The 17,144-nt window shown below is 39.7% G+C and overlaps 1 protein-coding gene across 7 annotated transcripts in view; it reads right to left on the bottom strand.

The window, feature by feature from the left end:
* Positions 1-2,784: 2,784 nt before the first annotated feature.
* SEC16A (SEC16 homolog A, endoplasmic reticulum export factor) overlaps positions 2,785-17,144 on the bottom strand; it is a 45,250-nt gene continuing 30,890 nt past the window's right edge. Inside the window, exons 19-32 of one of the 7 annotated variants that reach the window (XM_075060560.1) lie at positions 15,623-15,827; positions 14,525-14,776; positions 13,696-13,784; positions 12,611-12,658; positions 12,263-12,424; positions 11,528-11,605; positions 11,234-11,290; positions 10,476-10,581; positions 9,981-10,118; positions 8,923-9,017; positions 7,791-7,865; positions 7,116-7,175; positions 6,185-6,262; positions 2,785-4,442 (exon numbers count right to left, since the gene is read on the bottom strand). In XM_075060560.1, the coding sequence (XP_074916661.1) occupies positions 4,374-4,442; positions 6,185-6,262; positions 7,116-7,175; positions 7,791-7,865; positions 8,923-9,017; positions 9,981-10,118; positions 10,476-10,581; positions 11,234-11,290; positions 11,528-11,605; positions 12,263-12,424; positions 12,611-12,658; positions 13,696-13,784; positions 14,525-14,776; positions 15,623-15,827 (1,512 nt within the window). In that variant the 3' untranslated portion in view covers positions 2,785-4,373. The remainder of the gene's footprint in view (positions 4,443-6,184; positions 6,263-7,115; positions 7,176-7,790; positions 7,866-8,922; positions 9,018-9,980; positions 10,119-10,475; positions 10,582-11,233; positions 11,291-11,527; positions 11,606-12,262; positions 12,425-12,610; positions 12,659-13,695; positions 13,785-14,524; positions 14,777-15,622; positions 15,828-17,144) is intronic. The other 6 variants (XM_075060561.1, XM_075060563.1, XM_075060564.1 and 3 more) reach the window with 6 other exon arrangements.

Genomic DNA, 17,144 nt, shown 5'->3' with positions numbered 1-17,144 from the left:
CCGCGGGGCCCGGGTCTCCGCAGCCCCCGTCCCGTTACAACGGGACACGGGCTCCTCCGTGCAGCGGCTCCGGGTCCCCGAGCGGCCTCGCCGCGGGCGAAAAGGGGCTTGTAGCGCTGCCCGGCCGGGCCTTGGCTCCCGGGAGTCCCTCTGAGCACGGCGGGGTTGGTTGCACCTTCCCCCCGCGCAACACCCCCCTCAGCTCAGCCACCGGCCCTTGCTCGGCCCAGAGCAGCGGCTCAACCCTTCCCGCCTCCTGTGCCCCTTGCAGGAGTCTGATCTGTCAGGCCGCACCGCCACTTTCAGCTGGCTTGAGAGCTGCTTGCTTACAAAATCAGACATAAAAATACAAGAGGCACAGCACTCTGACGGGGGGGCGGGGGGGGGACACAGTAAGCCATTTACCATAAAAATAAAAAAATCCGTTATAATATAAATAGACACTGAAACGTAAGCACCCTAACAAGTCATTGTCTGTATGCAAATTTCAATTGTACCCGCTCTGCTAGTGCTTTTTATGTAGCCCATTGTAAAACTAGGCAAATATCTAGATGAAGTGATGTACCCACACAGATGCCTTGTTGAGAATCACAGGCATCCCAGCTCAGCTTTTCAACAATTTAGCAAGATACGAGAAGCGAATAAACATGATATACTAGGATCAGCTATTCCTGTGATAGGATACAGAATTTAGAAGGGATGATTCAGGCTATGAGACAACTGAAAGTTTAGGAAGAAACATTGTCTATCTGCAGACACTATTCCACAACTGTCCATTACATGGTATCCTGCAGCTGCTTCTAACACTGTCAGTTCTGGAGCACTGGCTGAAGTAGGTATGGCAATTCTAGTTTAACGCTAATCCTTTTTGACCCCTTAAACTGCACTAATTATACAAGCAGATTCTCACTAGAGTTAGCCAGAAACCCAGTTTTTTTGCAGTATACTTTCCACCATATACTACAAAACTTGAGCAAGAACAAATGGAAGCTTTTTCTATCTCAATTCTGGAAAGGAAATGTTTTTTAAAAATATACAAGGTAGAGCAAATTACTAGGATTTCTGAAAAACTAGCACATGAAGTCTGAATTGATCTGCCATATCAGTAGACAACCCTATGGGAAATCATTAAGGATTAGAGGAGACACCATCTCACCACTGCACCTGAGAGATGGAAGGAGAGAACTCAGTGTTTAATTTGGGCCAGTGCTTGCCAAGGCTGAGCCCTGGCACCTCTAGGCTTGGCAGTTCATAGCCCCGGCAGCTCCAGGCTTCCTGCATCAGTTATCAATGTAAAAAAATTATTTGAGCTGCAGAACCTTTCATTACAAATTAAGCACTGGGAGGACTTTCATATAAAATTTCTTTTGAAGATCAAAGTGTCAGTCAAGACCTTTCTTGCTTCTCAGTCTTAGAAACTGATTGAAGGTTAGATACATGCTACTAAATACTTACCTAAATCCACTCTTTTTAAAAAAAAAAAAAAAAAGGGGAAAAACCTTGTTGACTTGTGCTCATAGAGTAGGTATGCAACAGTTTTTAAGTATGCCTGTTCTAAGCAAGTGCCTCCTACTTCAAGCTGTCTGTAAGTGGACAGAAAGTAATGCAGGTTTTATCATGGGCTCTTCGCAAAAAAAAAATTCAATGAATGTGTACATCATAAATAGGATCAGTGCTTGTCATCCCAAACTCACCACTGTATACAAACTAGCATCAAAATGCAGCTGCATTCTAGGTGGAGGAAAAAATTTATCCAAGGTCCCAGAACTTTTGAAAACTACCATAGGACCTTTAATATCTATATCAAGAGAAGACCTTCCTTTTCAAAGGTTTCACAAGAACCACAGGGTCAAATCCTGACAGCTAATCCTTCCGACGTAGATAAATTAAGTTAATTGCAGAAGCATGAACAGCTGCCAGCATTGGACCCTGTGGTTGCAGGAAGTGCAGGGATTTAAAAAGTTAAGACAAAACATGCAGTGAAGGTGTGAAGAAGAACTAATTATCCATGTCTGAACTATAAAGCTGCATTATTAACATTAGTAAACTGGCTGTATCTGAATACAGAAAACACAGTAAAAATAAGAACGCTAGCACTTAATGAAAAACATTTGAAGCTAGGAGGATTAGATTAGTATCATGTCTGCATCACTGATGCTTTGTATAACATACCTGCTTGCCCTGTGACTCAGTTAACAGTAGCATTTTATAAAGCTAAAAACATTGTGCTTTCTAAACCATTTCACGACAAATGGAAAATTCCACACACAAAAAAGTATCAAGGCGGAAGAGAAGATACTGACCACTTTTGATATCAGGCTGCAGTAATGCAAAACCAATAGGAAATGGCACATTTATAAAACCATATAAAAATCAGAGGTTTTGGGAAGGTTACCCAGGGATGAATCCTTTCAAAAAACCTTGTATGATATTTACCGAGAAGTGGATATTTAAACCAACTGTATTGCTTTTCTAGTAAGCACTTTTTTTTAAATACTGTTACAAGCCTGCAACAAATTGGAAAGTCATTTATTTACTGTAAAATAGGTTTTAATTTTGAACATTAAAAGGAAAATATTCACTTTTAAATCAGAGGTTGAAATATCAATTTCCAATATATACAAGTTAAAGATTAGTAATGGATAAGTGGCAATCCTTGAGATCAGAGAGGCAGTATTGTCTAAATTATTTAAGAAGCCTGAAGTGTTCAGAGTTGTATCTCCAACTGTACAGAAAAAAGTTCTTTCATCTAACCATCTTGCTAACCAATAACCACAAGAAAAGTAAAGTGTGAAAGTGCTCCAGAGCGCAAAATATTTTATTTAAGAATTTACAGCGTCAAATCTAACACTTCGGAAAGATAGCAGGTCCCAGCTCACAGGAAGCCTTCTTGAACTAAAAGATATTTGGCAGTCTCTGAAGCCAAGTATCTGAACAGGTTTTTAAGTTACAAAAGAAAGCCACACTGACTGCTACTGACCAAGTCCAGGATTTAGAGTATGGACCATTCCCAGAAGGTTACTAATTCCTCCACATAACCACATTTTAGTTGAAATCATGTATAATCTCTTTGGAAATATACATAAGGCTGTCCAGATCTCAAAAGGTGGTATTACCCAGGAAAAGGAGAAGGAAAAAAAATCAAGGGCCAACATTAACAATTCCACATATACATTATTTCAACTCATGGGCAGAAATGCAAGTAACATCAATCAGCTTCCTTGTCAAATCCTAAAGAAAATATGATCTAATGATTTAATAAATATTTGTAGTTTATTTTCTTTCCTTGTGGGTCATTTAGATTTTTCAATGCATGTGAATATTACACCTCAATGGTTTTCAGAATTTTCTATATTAAACCTAAAGCTTTTCAAGTTGATCAGTAGAGGTCTAATCCATTTAATTTAGTATGAAATTCAGTTAACTATTTAAGACCTTAGTTATTTTATTAATGGAAGTTCAAGAGCAGAGTATTAGGAACAGATTCTGGCACTCAAAAGGAAAATTATTTTTAAACAACTTCCAAGCTGTTACCACCTTAATTATATAGTGCCAGTAGTTTGAGAGAGAAAGCAAGTAACCATATTGCACTTAAGAACACTCACTCATCAGAAATAGTACAGCATTGACTATTGTACAAAGAGCTTCTTTCAGACTATACAATTTGTTTTACAAGGAGTCTAAAACACAACTACATACATACTAGATAAAATCCAAATCAGACTAATTTTAGATTTTATTACAGTCACAGTTTTAATTCACTATAGGTCAATTTATTTATTTGGATGAGCTGTGGCCCCCCTCCCCTAAAAAAAATAAGCATGTGAGGCATTTCCCAGATGAGCATCTTAAACCTTCATATATTGGCAAATGCCAGTATTGTTTTAAATGCATTACAATTGTGCATGGTCCTGTTAAGGCCATAGAGTATTCTGTTAAAAGGTAGACATGTATGTCCTACACTGGGAGGGAAGTGTCCTTCAGAAATGACCCTGAAACCTAATTTATTTCTTCAAGTCACACTGGTAGGTTTAAAATCAACCAAGGAACTCCTCCCTTTGGTGGCAGTCTACAGTTGGTTTTCACAACAGACAGCAACCACATCCTCCCCTGTTCATCCTTCTCCAGCCCCAACAGGAGATTAGATCTTTCTAACCAGCTTTTAAGGGAAAATGTATATTTCTTCCAGTTTGGTAATGATTCATGTACATGAGCTACAAGTAGGGAGACCCATGACAAACAATCAGCCAGCATTAAATTACTGTCATGTCAATTTCAAGATAGCAATGATACTACTATGTGCCATAACATTTGAGTAGTTCTTTGAATGTCCAGAACTAGCATAAGTGTTCCAAACGTCAAGTCATTATATTCTATTTCAATGTTGGGTATTTTCTCTGTCCAATTCTCCCCAGCCTTGAACTTCCAGTAGTTGCAGGAGACTGAAAAAGAAAGATTTATAAAAATCAAGCAATTTAATTGCTCTTCTCACCAACTAAACGTCGTGCAAAAATTTAGTTACCTTTCAGAACAAATACTGAATTTTCTTTTCTGCTTTGAAAAAAGACAGGTTTAAAACAGTGGCGGTCTAATCCAATTCCCAGTGATTGACATAGGAGCTGGACTGGTCCACAAGCAAATTTAACATTCTAGCATCAATTCTACATGTAATTACTATCCACGTGAACTGCTTAACTGTAAAACCAAAGTTTATCAGCGATTCAGTTAGCAAGGCAGAGAACAATTTGCTTGTCTGCTGCCATTAAGTATTAAGATGCTAAACCACATTTCAGAAATATGTTGTAACATACTGTAAGGGACTGCGGAAGATTTTGTCACGGTGGTTTAGCTGAGGCTGTTCGCCTTCTCAGGGACAGGTTACTAAAGGGTGTTTTGTGCTAGCAAATGCTCTTTGCAGCTCAGCCTGGGAAGCCAGCGTGTTTAGAAAAGCCTGGCCCTTTGCCATTAAAGATAGTTCAGTTGTGGGAAAGCTCCCACATGCCTATGTATGAGTTGTTTTACATGCTATTAGCATAAAGTTATATTTAGTAGGATCTGTCTTGCTGCTTTGGACTCGTTCCCTGCTTTGAACTAGCAATGTGCCGAGTCCCCGTTGCGGGTGTGTTTTCCTTACCTTCATTAAAAGCCATATCACTCACTCAGAGAGAGAGAGAGAGAGAGAGAGAGAGAGAGAGAGTGTGTGTCGTCCCTGCAGAGCACTTAGGCACGTAACACATACCAAGACGGATTCTCCACAGCACAGGTGTGGAGGGTTCCATGTGTAGGCACAAATTCAAAAGCGATGAATAAGATGGGAGAGCAAGGGAATGTGACCCAATAGTAACGACAGCCTGCTGCATGGCTACCCCGTTACTAGCCTAACGGCGAAGCCTAAAACAAGAGACTATCTCCCAGGCCCCACTCCTTTTGACCCTGCATATTTGATTGAGAGGAGCAGATGTAAAGGACTATGGCTTAGCACAGAGGTTGGCAACCTGCAGCACGCATGGCAAAGGCAGCATGCAAGCTGATTAGTGACACTGCCACCAGCTGGGGTCCTGGCCACTGGCCCCGCTCAGCCCGCTGCCAGCCTGGATGGAGGGAACCCCGGGGCAGCAGCGGGCTGAGCGGGGCCAGCGGGGGTCTGGGGTTCCGACCGTTGGTCCCTGTAAATGTAAAATGTATTATTCACATGCAAAACCTTAAATTACAGTAAAAAAAAAAAAAAATAAAGACTTGGCATACCACTTCTCAAAAGGTTGCCAACCCCTGGCTTAGCACTTAATAAGATTAAGTCCCAGAACACTATGGAGGGCAGGACAAGCAGAAGAGATAGGCCAAGTGATTTGCAAATTGAAGGGACTAGCACCACAGAAACAATAGGAGAGCTGTAGGTGTGGATCAGAAAGATGAACAAGAGTGAACAGGGGACAGAGACGGAAAAGAAGAGCATATGCAGAGATGAAACATAAAGGGCAGAAAAGAAAGCAGAGAGTTTGTCTGTATATTTGAAACTGGTATGTCATGCAGCATCACTTTCTGAAGGTAGATATGAGCAACAGACACGAAGTAAGAGATTTCACCATCCTTGTCAGCTATGTCGGAAACATTTTGCTACCCAGCTTTATTTTCAAGATCAAGAAGCCCACACAGTTTCTCTAGCAACAATGACGGTTTCACTCACTTGTGCAAATTGAGAAGGGTTGTAGAACTGAACAGTTCCTGATGGAGGTCCCTCAGAAGGTGGCACACTACAGAGAGGCTAGAAAGCAGATTATATTCCATTAACTCTATGTATTATCTCTCCCAAGTTTTGTTTGCTCACTAGTAGTAGAAATTTTTAGAGTAAAAATGCCTATAATAGGTACAGAGCAACAGATTGTAACACATGGATGCACAATGTGTTGGCACTTTTTGTAACCTTTATTATTATTTGCTTAATATAGGCATTGGCAAAATAATATCACATGCACAAAACTGTAAACAGCTCTGAAAATCCAAGCATGCAAAAACAAAAGTAACAAGACACCAGTGTAGCTTCTGAATTAGTATCCTGTGGTTTTGTTAGTAGAGCTTAGGCCTCCCCCAAGAATAAAATATTCCATCTGTGATAACTGTTGTGCTTTATTGTAAGTACAAAAAAGTTTTATGATGTCAGCTCTTTACAGTGTACTGAAACTTAACAGCAGAGATGAAGCATTCCTTTAATTCCTACAGGGGTGGTTTACGGATGAAATGGGCAAGGTTATTACTGAGTTCAGAGGATTGCAGCATATTAAGTATTCTTGTTTGTTTTTAATTTAAGGCAAATGACTACTTTGGCTCTTTCATTAATGTAAGGACAGAGTTGAGCAGAATTACCAAGTGAATGACTTAAGAACATAAAAATAAAGCAAACATGTCTAGATTATGTGCTTTTTGATAAATGGAATGGTGAAATTTTGAAGACCCTGTTTAAGTGTTAAAAGGAACACTGCATCATACGTTATTTTTAATATTAATTCTGTGAAATGGAGGAGGGGGAACATGACAAAGTAGCATTAGTAAGAAACTGAGCAAATGCAAAATAAAGGGGGAAAAAGCCAATGTAAGTGAGAATGGCCAGCCACATGTACCTGATTAAAATGCTGGCTTACTTCACGTGATAATGAACTCATTGAACTAGAGCGCGAAAGCTACAAAACAGCAAGAACACACACACACAAAACACAAATAAAAATGTCGTCATGCATGTCACTGCCCAAAGCAGCTCAGTCATTTCATTTAATTAAAAATGAAGTTTCACTCTGAGAAAGGCGTAAACCAATTTTGAATTAAAAAAAATGAAGAGCAAGAAATTAGTTTAAATCAAAAGGGTTTTTTTTAGAAAGCACAAAATTATAGATCATTTAGTAGGAACAAAGGGGGCCTGGCATATCGCGATCTATTCTCCTCTGCATATGTCAAGCATTTAATATTAGTGAAATTAAATGCATGAACAGAGGCAAGACTCCCAAAGAACTGTTACTGATACTTTGTTCTGAAAAGACCTTTCAAAATTTTGTTCAAACCAACAAGGTGCTCTTGCAGCAATGAAATTAAGACACTTAGCTTGTACTTTGCTTATGGAACTGAGGGGCTCTTTTGTTTACATTTTTAGAGGCAGTAACTAAGTTTCCAACTTAGCTAGTCATCAGCAATTGAATCAGTTACTTGCTGTTTTAGATTATGCAGGTTAAAACCATTACAGCCTGGTGGTTAAAATACACTGCACGGAGGCATTACTTGACCCACTCTGAAGCATGCCTTACCTCTCCTGACTGGGAGCCATCTGGATTGGACCCAGGGAGTTCAGATCCAGGTGGAAGCATTGTAGAGTTTAAATACTTAAAAAAAAAAAAAAAGTAACCCTATTCATTTTCAATATCTTAAGTCAGCAAGACCCAATGTAGATTTCCAAAGGGATTCTGTTTTGCTTTATGCTTGTTCTAACACTTCTGAAGCAACCATAATGCAATATACTGAGATATAACAAACTTCATCAGGCTAACACTGCTGAGCAAGCTGCCATGTTCTACACAACCTGACGCTTTTGGGTGTCCTTCAAGCATAGCCCTGAGAAGAGCCATTTTACTAAACCATCAGGGATTGAGTGTCAGCTGAGTACACTGTGATTCAATGGCAACTACTGCAGGGACAGAATGAGTAGTTAGGAGTTCTAATTAGGATTCATTTGTATTATGGTAGCACCCAGAGAACCCAAGTTAGATTGAGCCCCCATTGTGCTACTGCAACAGAGTCTCCGCTCCAAAGAGCTCACAATGTAAATATCTGAAATCTACATCTTAAATATGTGGGAGATATGGAGGTGTGCAGAAGAGATAGGGTATTATATTAACAGGTTATTAGTATTACAAAATTCGACATTTTGGGAGGAAATCATAAGACCAAAGAATTCTTGCCTGTGTACTGACTGATATTTCAATGACGTAAATGTGGCCTGATTACACACAGTTATGAGCAATATGAACAATAAGGTAAATAGTACTGAAGCATGGAAAAGATGCTTCATCTCCAGAGAGAGTAGATCATGTCACTCTCAGGCTATAAGTTACCAGTGAGATATAAAGTGACTACCTACATATTATATACTAGGAAAAATAATTAAGGGACCCTAATCCTATAGGTGCTCTGCCTGTGGACCCACACTGAGCACCTAAAATACTGGGGCCCAGGAAAAGTTTTCCATCTTCCTTCTGCCCCTGTGTTTTCTTTTCTGTCTCCTTTTCCTAGTTGTATCCCTTCTTTCACTAAGGTTTACTTATGTACAGGTATAACATGCCTTTTAAGTTACACCACTAGGAAATTGCAACCGTAATACTTAGTTTTTCAATAAAAGTTATAATTGGATATGAATGGTGGTTTGGATCTTTACTAACCTACCTGTGGTTCTGTAGTAGCATCAGCGCTGACTTGATCTGCAGATAATGTCTGTTCTTGTGCCCTGCTCCCCTCCATAGGTTGCTGCTCCTCAGGAACTACAGAAGAAACAGGTTTTAACCAAAAATGAACACTGTATCAGACCTTACAGATACACGAGGAACAGGATCAACAGTAGAACCAGGTTTTCAGAGTAGCAAACTGTAATCAGCGAATGAGCTGAATTAAAAATCTCATTTGGAAAGTTACATTGGTTTGATTATATTAAAGAAAAAAATATATTAGAACTATTTCCAATATTTCTTCCATCTCCCCTCAAAGATGGTGGCAAGTCTTGTTCAATGGATGAGCACACAGCTATAGTTAAGCCATATGCAATAGAAGCATATACATTTTATATGGGAAACCTTGGAGCAACACAGCAAACAGAGGACGTGCAGCAAGAAAATATGCTGGTACGGACTAGAAAAAATGATTCTGGAACAGGAAACAGCAGGTGAGTAAGAAATGAAAACTGATGCCAAGTACTTAGCAAAATATGAATAAGGATTGATGAATTATGTCACCTTGCACAGTTCAAATTTTGGGGGAAACAAAAGCATTTTTTGTCTAGCAAAGAACATATATTACTTCATCAGATTGTTTTATGCGATGCTCTTTATGGGTTTAGTAAAAACTCCCATTTCCTGTTAAACAAAAATGGAGTTACTACATAGCATCAATGTTTAAAAGTTTCATGTTATTTGGAGAACAGGTGCTGCAACCATTCAGATTTGTTGTTCTGAGGTCCTAGCTGCCCAAGATAGCTAAGAGGTAACCCCTTTTAGTAAACATTTTCTAAAAAGACGAGGTTTGTGACATGCAGAGCTGTAGCTGTTTTCGCCCAGTTGCAGTCTCCAGACTAATATGGAATTCAATGACTTAAGAAGTTTTAAAGTTCAGACCAATAGTAACAGGAGTTAACATTTTTTGGCTCAAAAGGATATTTGTGATACATGTAATAGATAAGCATCCTTTAAGATGCCTGCTTCTTGCAGTTTATCTGCATTGGGTTTACGCACCTGAGTTTGGAAGAAACAAGTTTGCAGGGATAGGCATTGGTGCCAAGGGGGCAAACAGGTCTGATGGGGCAGGAACAGCATCACTGGATTTCGCACCACTTGGGTTTAGAATGTCAACGTAACGAGCTCTGGTTCCTGCTGAAACAGGACAAACATACGGAAATAAGTCAACTTGCAGTAAAAATGTAATATGGAGACAGAACATGTCTTCTGGTTAGAACATCTTTCAGGATTAGAAACAAGTAGGCCCAAGGATCAAGATGGTAAACTCTGAATCACAGGATGTGGTGTTGGCAGCAATTATAATTGTGATGCTAGTTTACCCAGCAAGGCCAATCCTGCCCACAACACCATGACATGGCAAGCTGCCAAGTGTTCATCAAAGAAGCCACCTCCAAAAAGTGTGGCAACTTTGCCTTATGGTTCTTCACAACAGGGACAATCTTAAGCCTTTCCCTTTATCATGAGGAATGCCATCCACTACTGTGTGGTTACCTGCTTTTCTAGAAAACATGTTGACACCAGGTGGACCCCCGGGCCCAGGTGGAGCAATCTGAGGAGCTTTAGGAAACCCGGCTGGAGGTGGTGGCGGTGGTTTCCTCTGGAAGCAAAAAACAGGATTAGCCTTTGAATGGCATTTTTAAAGCAGACATTTCTCTATTTTCCTAGACCACTCCATCAAGCATGTAATTGGACACATTCCCCTCCCTCCTCAGTTTAGCTCAGTATTTCTCAACCTTTTCAGGCAGGCAACCCCTTGTTTGAAATCAAACATTTTCACAATCTATTAACATTGATTATAAGCGTAAAAAAAAGCATCAACAGCAATATTTGACCTTAAAGAGTAAGGGTGTGCAGGAGGGATTTTTTGCTTTAGGCTATAATAAAACATGATGCCTAGTGATGCCCCCACCGGGATCATGACTCTCTGAATGAGAAAAAGTGGTCTAAGTGGTGTCAACTCCTACAGGCCATAGTCTACTTTCAGTTACGCTGGTGTAAATCAGAATAAGTCCCCTTAAGAAACTTCACAGTACTCATTGGATCCACACCAGTAACTGAGGTCAGAAACGGACCCAGAACACATATCACTCACTCTGATTTATGTAAATTGTTTACCACTTGCAGTTAATGTCATACTACATTTTAACCCAAAGTAAGCCAACAAAGATGGCTTTTAAGAGCCACTATTTGGAAGTCCCATTATCTGATACTTATCCACTCAGGCAAAGAGAAACTCCTCAGTATTTTACCTCCTCTTCTGGCTCGTCTAAATTAACCCAGCGCTGTTTCTGTTCATCCCAAACAATCTATGAAGAAATCACAGTTCAGGATTAAGAGTGCAAATAGATCACAAGGCTGGTAACCAGCAAATCATTTATAATATTAATTTTGAAAGCCATTTTCAGAATTAGCCAGCCATTTTGAAAAAACTTAATGTATAAAGTTTTGTTTGGCTGCAAGAAAAAAAATCCACACTCTATGGACTAGAAAACAGTTTGAGCAAATTAACGTGTGTGATGTGTGCTGTGGTTTAGGGCCCTTACTGATTTGTTCTTATCATCTGGAAGGTGAGCTTCATTCTTTCCTTTTCCCATCAGCCAGCGAAACCAATTTGCACCACTCTAAAAATAAATACAAGGCTTTTTAGTGTATTCCTCTAAGAATCTGCTGATAGCAGATTTAAAAATCTAACTTCATACAATTCCATTTCAATTAGTCCTTCATATAAACTGTATCCCAAAACAGTTTAAATGATAATCAAGAGAGAAAAATTAAGGCTTATATGGAAAGGAGAAAGATGCTAGTAGCTGAAATCTGAAATCATGAATTTCAGTGAGGCAGAGGGATACAAGAAGGTTGAGCCAGATGTAAGAAGTTGCAGAGGAGACAGCTCTTCTTAGCTGAGACAGGTGTATGGCAGGCCAAGAGGTCAGTGCTAACTGAGCGGACATGGGGAGTCAGACAAGTTCTGAGAGATTGGCTGAAGTCAGAGAAAGCAATTTTGAACTGGCTCCTGACAAGAATGAGAAGCCAACTGCAATGTGTGTCATGCTTCAGTGCATGTAACTTTAGTGCATGCTGGAAAGCCAAGTAGCAGTATTCTGCACATGCTGGAGTCTGGGGCCTGCGCAGAATGTGTAGATTGAGGCTGCAATAGTCAAGACAAAATGTTCATCTGATGATTCAGGTAGGCCCCCTCTCCCTCATTTTAGCACCATGATTTACTATAGATGCCATTAATCACTGCTACTTGTAACTAGATATCCATTTTAATTTACCTTTCTCGCTGCTGGCTCCTTCTTGATCTCTTTGTTGGTCTCTCTCCCTTCAGGAATGGATGGAGGAGGAGGAGAGGGATGCTTTGCTGCAGAGTTACATCTTTCTCGTCCTATAGAATGGGTGGAGGATTCTGAGGTGGTCCGAGATCTTCGCCCATAGCCCTGCATTACAAATATGCAGGGATTTTAAATCATCTTACTACTAACCTAGAGGGATTATACTTTACTTTGCTTAAGAAATTCCTTCTTTTGAAATGTCAGTAATAACAGAGATGCAAAGACATTAGAAGTGGGTGAAATGTAGATAGGAATGACGAGATAGTGAAAACCAGCCTGGTCATGGCGTACCATGTGTGCTGAAGACTGAGAGGTGGATCTGGATCTTCGTCCTGGAGCCTGGTTAGATACAAAGCCAGCACATGCTTAATAAGCAAGCCATTAAGCAAAATGTAGACAGTACAATCCCCTTCATTTCCAATTTTAATTACGTGTTCCCAAACAAAATGCAAGCCATTTGAGTTAGTTGTTCAGGCACATCTCTACCCTCTGGTTTAGGTGCATAGTACAGAGGCAGAGAAAACTGAAACCTAACTATGCTTTCACAGTAATGTGTCCAATCTATTAAAGAGGTAATCATGTCAGGGCATCCCACTGAACACACTCATTGAACAGCTATCACCATTGAAAGAGAGGCTGTAAAAAAATTAAAGGTAACAAAAATATTGCCATGAATAATGATGTTTGCTACACTGTCTGTATGTGATCTTTAAATTCTTTTAAAAAATATTTAGCAACTTTGGTATTAAAAATATCAGAGTTTAGATTTGTACGCTTATTTATTTGACAAGTGGTTAACATCACTTCATCCATTGGAAATAGCCAAAGTGCCCCTATTAAGCAAAATTAACACTAATTCTGTTTCAGTTAAGCACCTGTTACCTCGTGAGGCTAAATCAGTTCCCTAGGAGATGTCCAACTTAAGTGACTTAACACTGAAAATACCTGCTGTACAGTAAAACAGATGTTCATAGCTAGGTTTTGAACATTTATGTACAATTTGGATAGCACCACCCATTGTTCAGGGCAGGACTCAAGTGCAAATCAATACTGCCTTTTAAAAGCACGGTCAGCAGACTTGCTCACTAGGATCTGCTTTTCTCTCCCACTGATATATGCTACAGCCCTGCTGGGTTGTGGTGGGTTGGCATATAAACATTTTAAATCCAACACGTCTGATTTTCTACTTCCACAAGTATTTTAAAATAGTAGGTTTCACATTTCTCCTGGATTTTTTTTCTTCTGCAACAAAAGACTGGATTGGTGCTGAGGTGCACTTCATGAACTTAGTATTTGAGAGTGCCACTGAATAATGAGTTCCATATTTGCATAGTGCGATTTGGAGAAAGCACTAAGGATGTATAATATAAAAATACCATATTTGCCATTTTGCCATAGAAATCCTCCTCTTTTTGTTCAGGGAAAGTCTTTTGAATTGGAGATTCCTGGGGAATTCTCTGCATTGCTTGAAAAAGAACAGAGTAAGTTAGTAAATTTCAGTGGTTTTCAAGACATAATAGATGTCTAAGCAGTTGCACTAGAACTGTGATAAACTTTATCCAACTTCTCATTGGTTAGTGAGTCTAGTGCTAGAGAACTTGATGTTTTAAAGAACATACATTAAATTTCAGGGCTTGCATGAACTGCATTTGATGTCTTTTTTTTTTTTTTTTTTTTTAATTCATGTGTATTTAGTTGCCTAAAAAGGAGAGTCAGAACTAGCTAAGTGAGGCATTCCTTAGGGTGATGCTCTGGGGGATTCTTTGCACAGCTCTGTCAATGGACTTCAGCCTTCACATGCAGCATCTTCTACTATTTAAATTCTCTGATTTCCACAGTTCTAAACATTCACTTTCAGTTTGAGGTGAAGAACTTTTTCCAATTCCAATCACAAGCATTTCCAACAGAAACTGCCCATATGATGGCATTAGGTAGTGATTTTGTGACAGACAAGTGTCAAGTAGGGAACAAGCTGTGATTCACTTACTTACACTGGATTTATGTCAAACCTGATATGCAAAGCCAGTAGTACTTAACTCTTCTCAGTGAGATTCTTTGCTGTCTTTTAGGTTTTCACTCTACACTCAAGTTACCTAAGATTTACTTCACAATTTTAATGACTGAAACAAGTCACCGTGCACTCAATCTCCAAAAAAGACTTCAGTGCACTTAAGAGCAGGGAAAACATTTATTCAGAGCACAAACCTGTTTCCTGGTTTAAGTGCTCTTCTGGCCGTGGTTCTGCTGCTTGAGGAGGTGGTCCTCCCGGTGGCACTGTAGATCCCAGGTACAGTGAAGACTGTTCAGCTCCATACTGATTTGGAAAGCCTGGTGGTGCAAAGCCAGAGCCTGGCCCAATAGAGGGAGGGGCCACAGGATAGAAAGGAACACCACCAACAGTTTCTTGCTGCGTAGGAGGAGTCATAGCTGCTGATCCCTCAAGGATAGTCTGAGGGGCTACAGAACAAAATTTAAGAAAATTATTGGTAACAAAAAAGAGAGATATGGTCTAAGCACTGGACTGAGGAGCTAGGATCTGCTCAGTTCCAATTCCAACAACCTCATCTATAAAACACAGAATATTTGTCTATTTTATAGGGATGCATTTTACTGGGAAGAAGTTATTGCAGTTCATGGGCAGTAAGTCTTTTTTAGTCTGTATTTGTTTATTTGAAAAAAGTTAAGCAAGTCACCATACCAGGAGACTGCTGCCTCTGAGGAGGATCTAATACCTCCACATGGATATGCTCATGGAATGCCTACTTGGGAGAATAGACTTCAATACCCCCGTTTTTGCTGCTTGGCATTTTTTACATCCTTAGGTCTCCCACTTGCTCCTGCGGCATCCAACATGAAGCAGCAATAGGATTAGAAGCATCCAACGTACAAAACAAGTCGTTCAAAAGACAATGAACACAGTTTTTAAAAAAAAGTAGTAAACTCCTTTGAAGTCAAAGGGGACTAAACAAACACTCCAAGTTACATTTCAAATATCTCCTATTTCTGTCCCCATCACAAATGAGACATGAGCCCTATGCCTTTATGGGTTTCTATATGAACTGTACAACCTTCACACCCCCTAATGTGCAACAGAAAAAGCTAACTGGCAATTATGTAAGGAAGTGTTATTTTTACTTCTAATGCTGCATGAATCAATCACAAAAAGAGCCAATTTATAACTAAACTGATATAGTTGAGAAACGAAATTCCATTAGTTTTACTTTTAAGTCATTTCTTTATTTTATAGTCCACTGTATTGGTTCTTCCCCTTGACATAGAAGGAGAACAATGTGAAATACTAACCTGAAGGCATTAGCTGCACACCTTGCATGGGGTGCACAGTATTAGGTAACAAGGATGTTAACAACTGGTTTTCAGTAGCAGGCCCCATTTCCTGTCCAGAACCTGTTCCATCACATTGACTGATATGGTCTAATTCAGAGCTTGGTGTGCTACAGGCATACTGCTGAGGGGTGGATCTATCTGCATTGTAAGCTATCGTACCATCCTGTAGTTAGGAGAAAACAAAAGCCTATTAACCACTATAAGACGTTAAATTCATAATCGAGGAAGAGCATAACAAGGAAAGTCTTCTAAATAAAAAAAGGTCATTTGTTAGTTTCTTGAAGGTGAGGAAGGGAAAACTTTGCAACTAGATTTTCCATTCACAACTTTCTCACGTAAAAAATAAGTAAAGGGTCATTGTTAGATCAAATTCAGTCCCCCCAAAAGATGCTTTAAAAAACAACACACAAACTTTTGCAAAAGCAAAGGCAAGTTTTAGAAAAGTTTCCTTTGGGTTTAATAAAAAATATACTGATTCTATTAGTTTTTTTAAATCAACATACCTCCCCCTCCTGCAGTGTTTGAAACATAATAGTGCAACTTAGTAGTTAGTTACTACGATTAATACTTACCCGCTCACCTTTCTTCTAACAAGTGCATCTCTGCTTGCTCCTATAGGGTATTAAAACCTTGGAGTTTTACAGTTCTCCTTGCACAAGAATGCATAAAGAGTTCTATTCCACACACACATAGGGTCATCGTTAGAATTTCTGGGGCCCATGCAATATTATTAAACTGGTGCCCCTCTGCCCAAGGGCAGCCCGGGCTCGTATGTGTACTTTAGAGAACGGTGCTCTTTTGAAGGATTTGTTTAAAAACCTATGTCTGAAGATCCAAGCATTTAAGGCGAAAGATGAAGAATACTCAGATTGTGCATCTAAAAATCTATGCAAGGATTTTTTAGAGATGTGATTTTATAATCTTCAGCAACACACTAATGAGATTTTTAAATACAATTTTAAATAAGGTCCTGTAGGCTAACCTGTTCTGAGTAAAAGGCGAAAGATTTATACGAAATGAAGAAAAACCAGAATATATATTACAGTGATGCACAACTGTTTTCTGTCAGTAAATTCAGAAACTGACAGCATATACCTGGAGGTTCGCAAATGTTTGTTAAACAGCTTCATTACCACTTGAATGGCTCTTTAACAGTTTCACTCTTATGCTAATTAAGGTCTGGCAGGCCGGAGGCTTTTTCACTTTTAAGTACTAGATCCCTCACCAGGCTGCTGCAGCTAGCTGTGGGAGCCTGCAAGAAGGGTCAGAACAGGGATAGGAAAAGGCGGGAGGGTGGACACTAAGACTCAGGGGTGGCCCAAATTTTCAGGTGTCCCAAGTAGCCGGTTATGCTGCATATGCCTAAGGACGGCTTTGCACATGCGCGCGCACACACGCGCGCACACACACACACACACACACACACACTCTCTTCCATTTTACACTGAAAACTGGGGCACCCACAAGTCTGCACATCAAC

The sequence above is a fragment of the Chelonoidis abingdonii genome, chromosome 24, assembly GCF_003597395.2.
Source record: "Chelonoidis abingdonii isolate Lonesome George chromosome 24, CheloAbing_2.0, whole genome shotgun sequence".
Taxonomy (NCBI): Eukaryota; Metazoa; Chordata; order Testudines; family Testudinidae; genus Chelonoidis; species Chelonoidis abingdonii.
The sequence above is the reverse complement of the archived record's forward strand: the minus strand, read 5'-3'. Positions and strand labels throughout refer to the sequence as shown.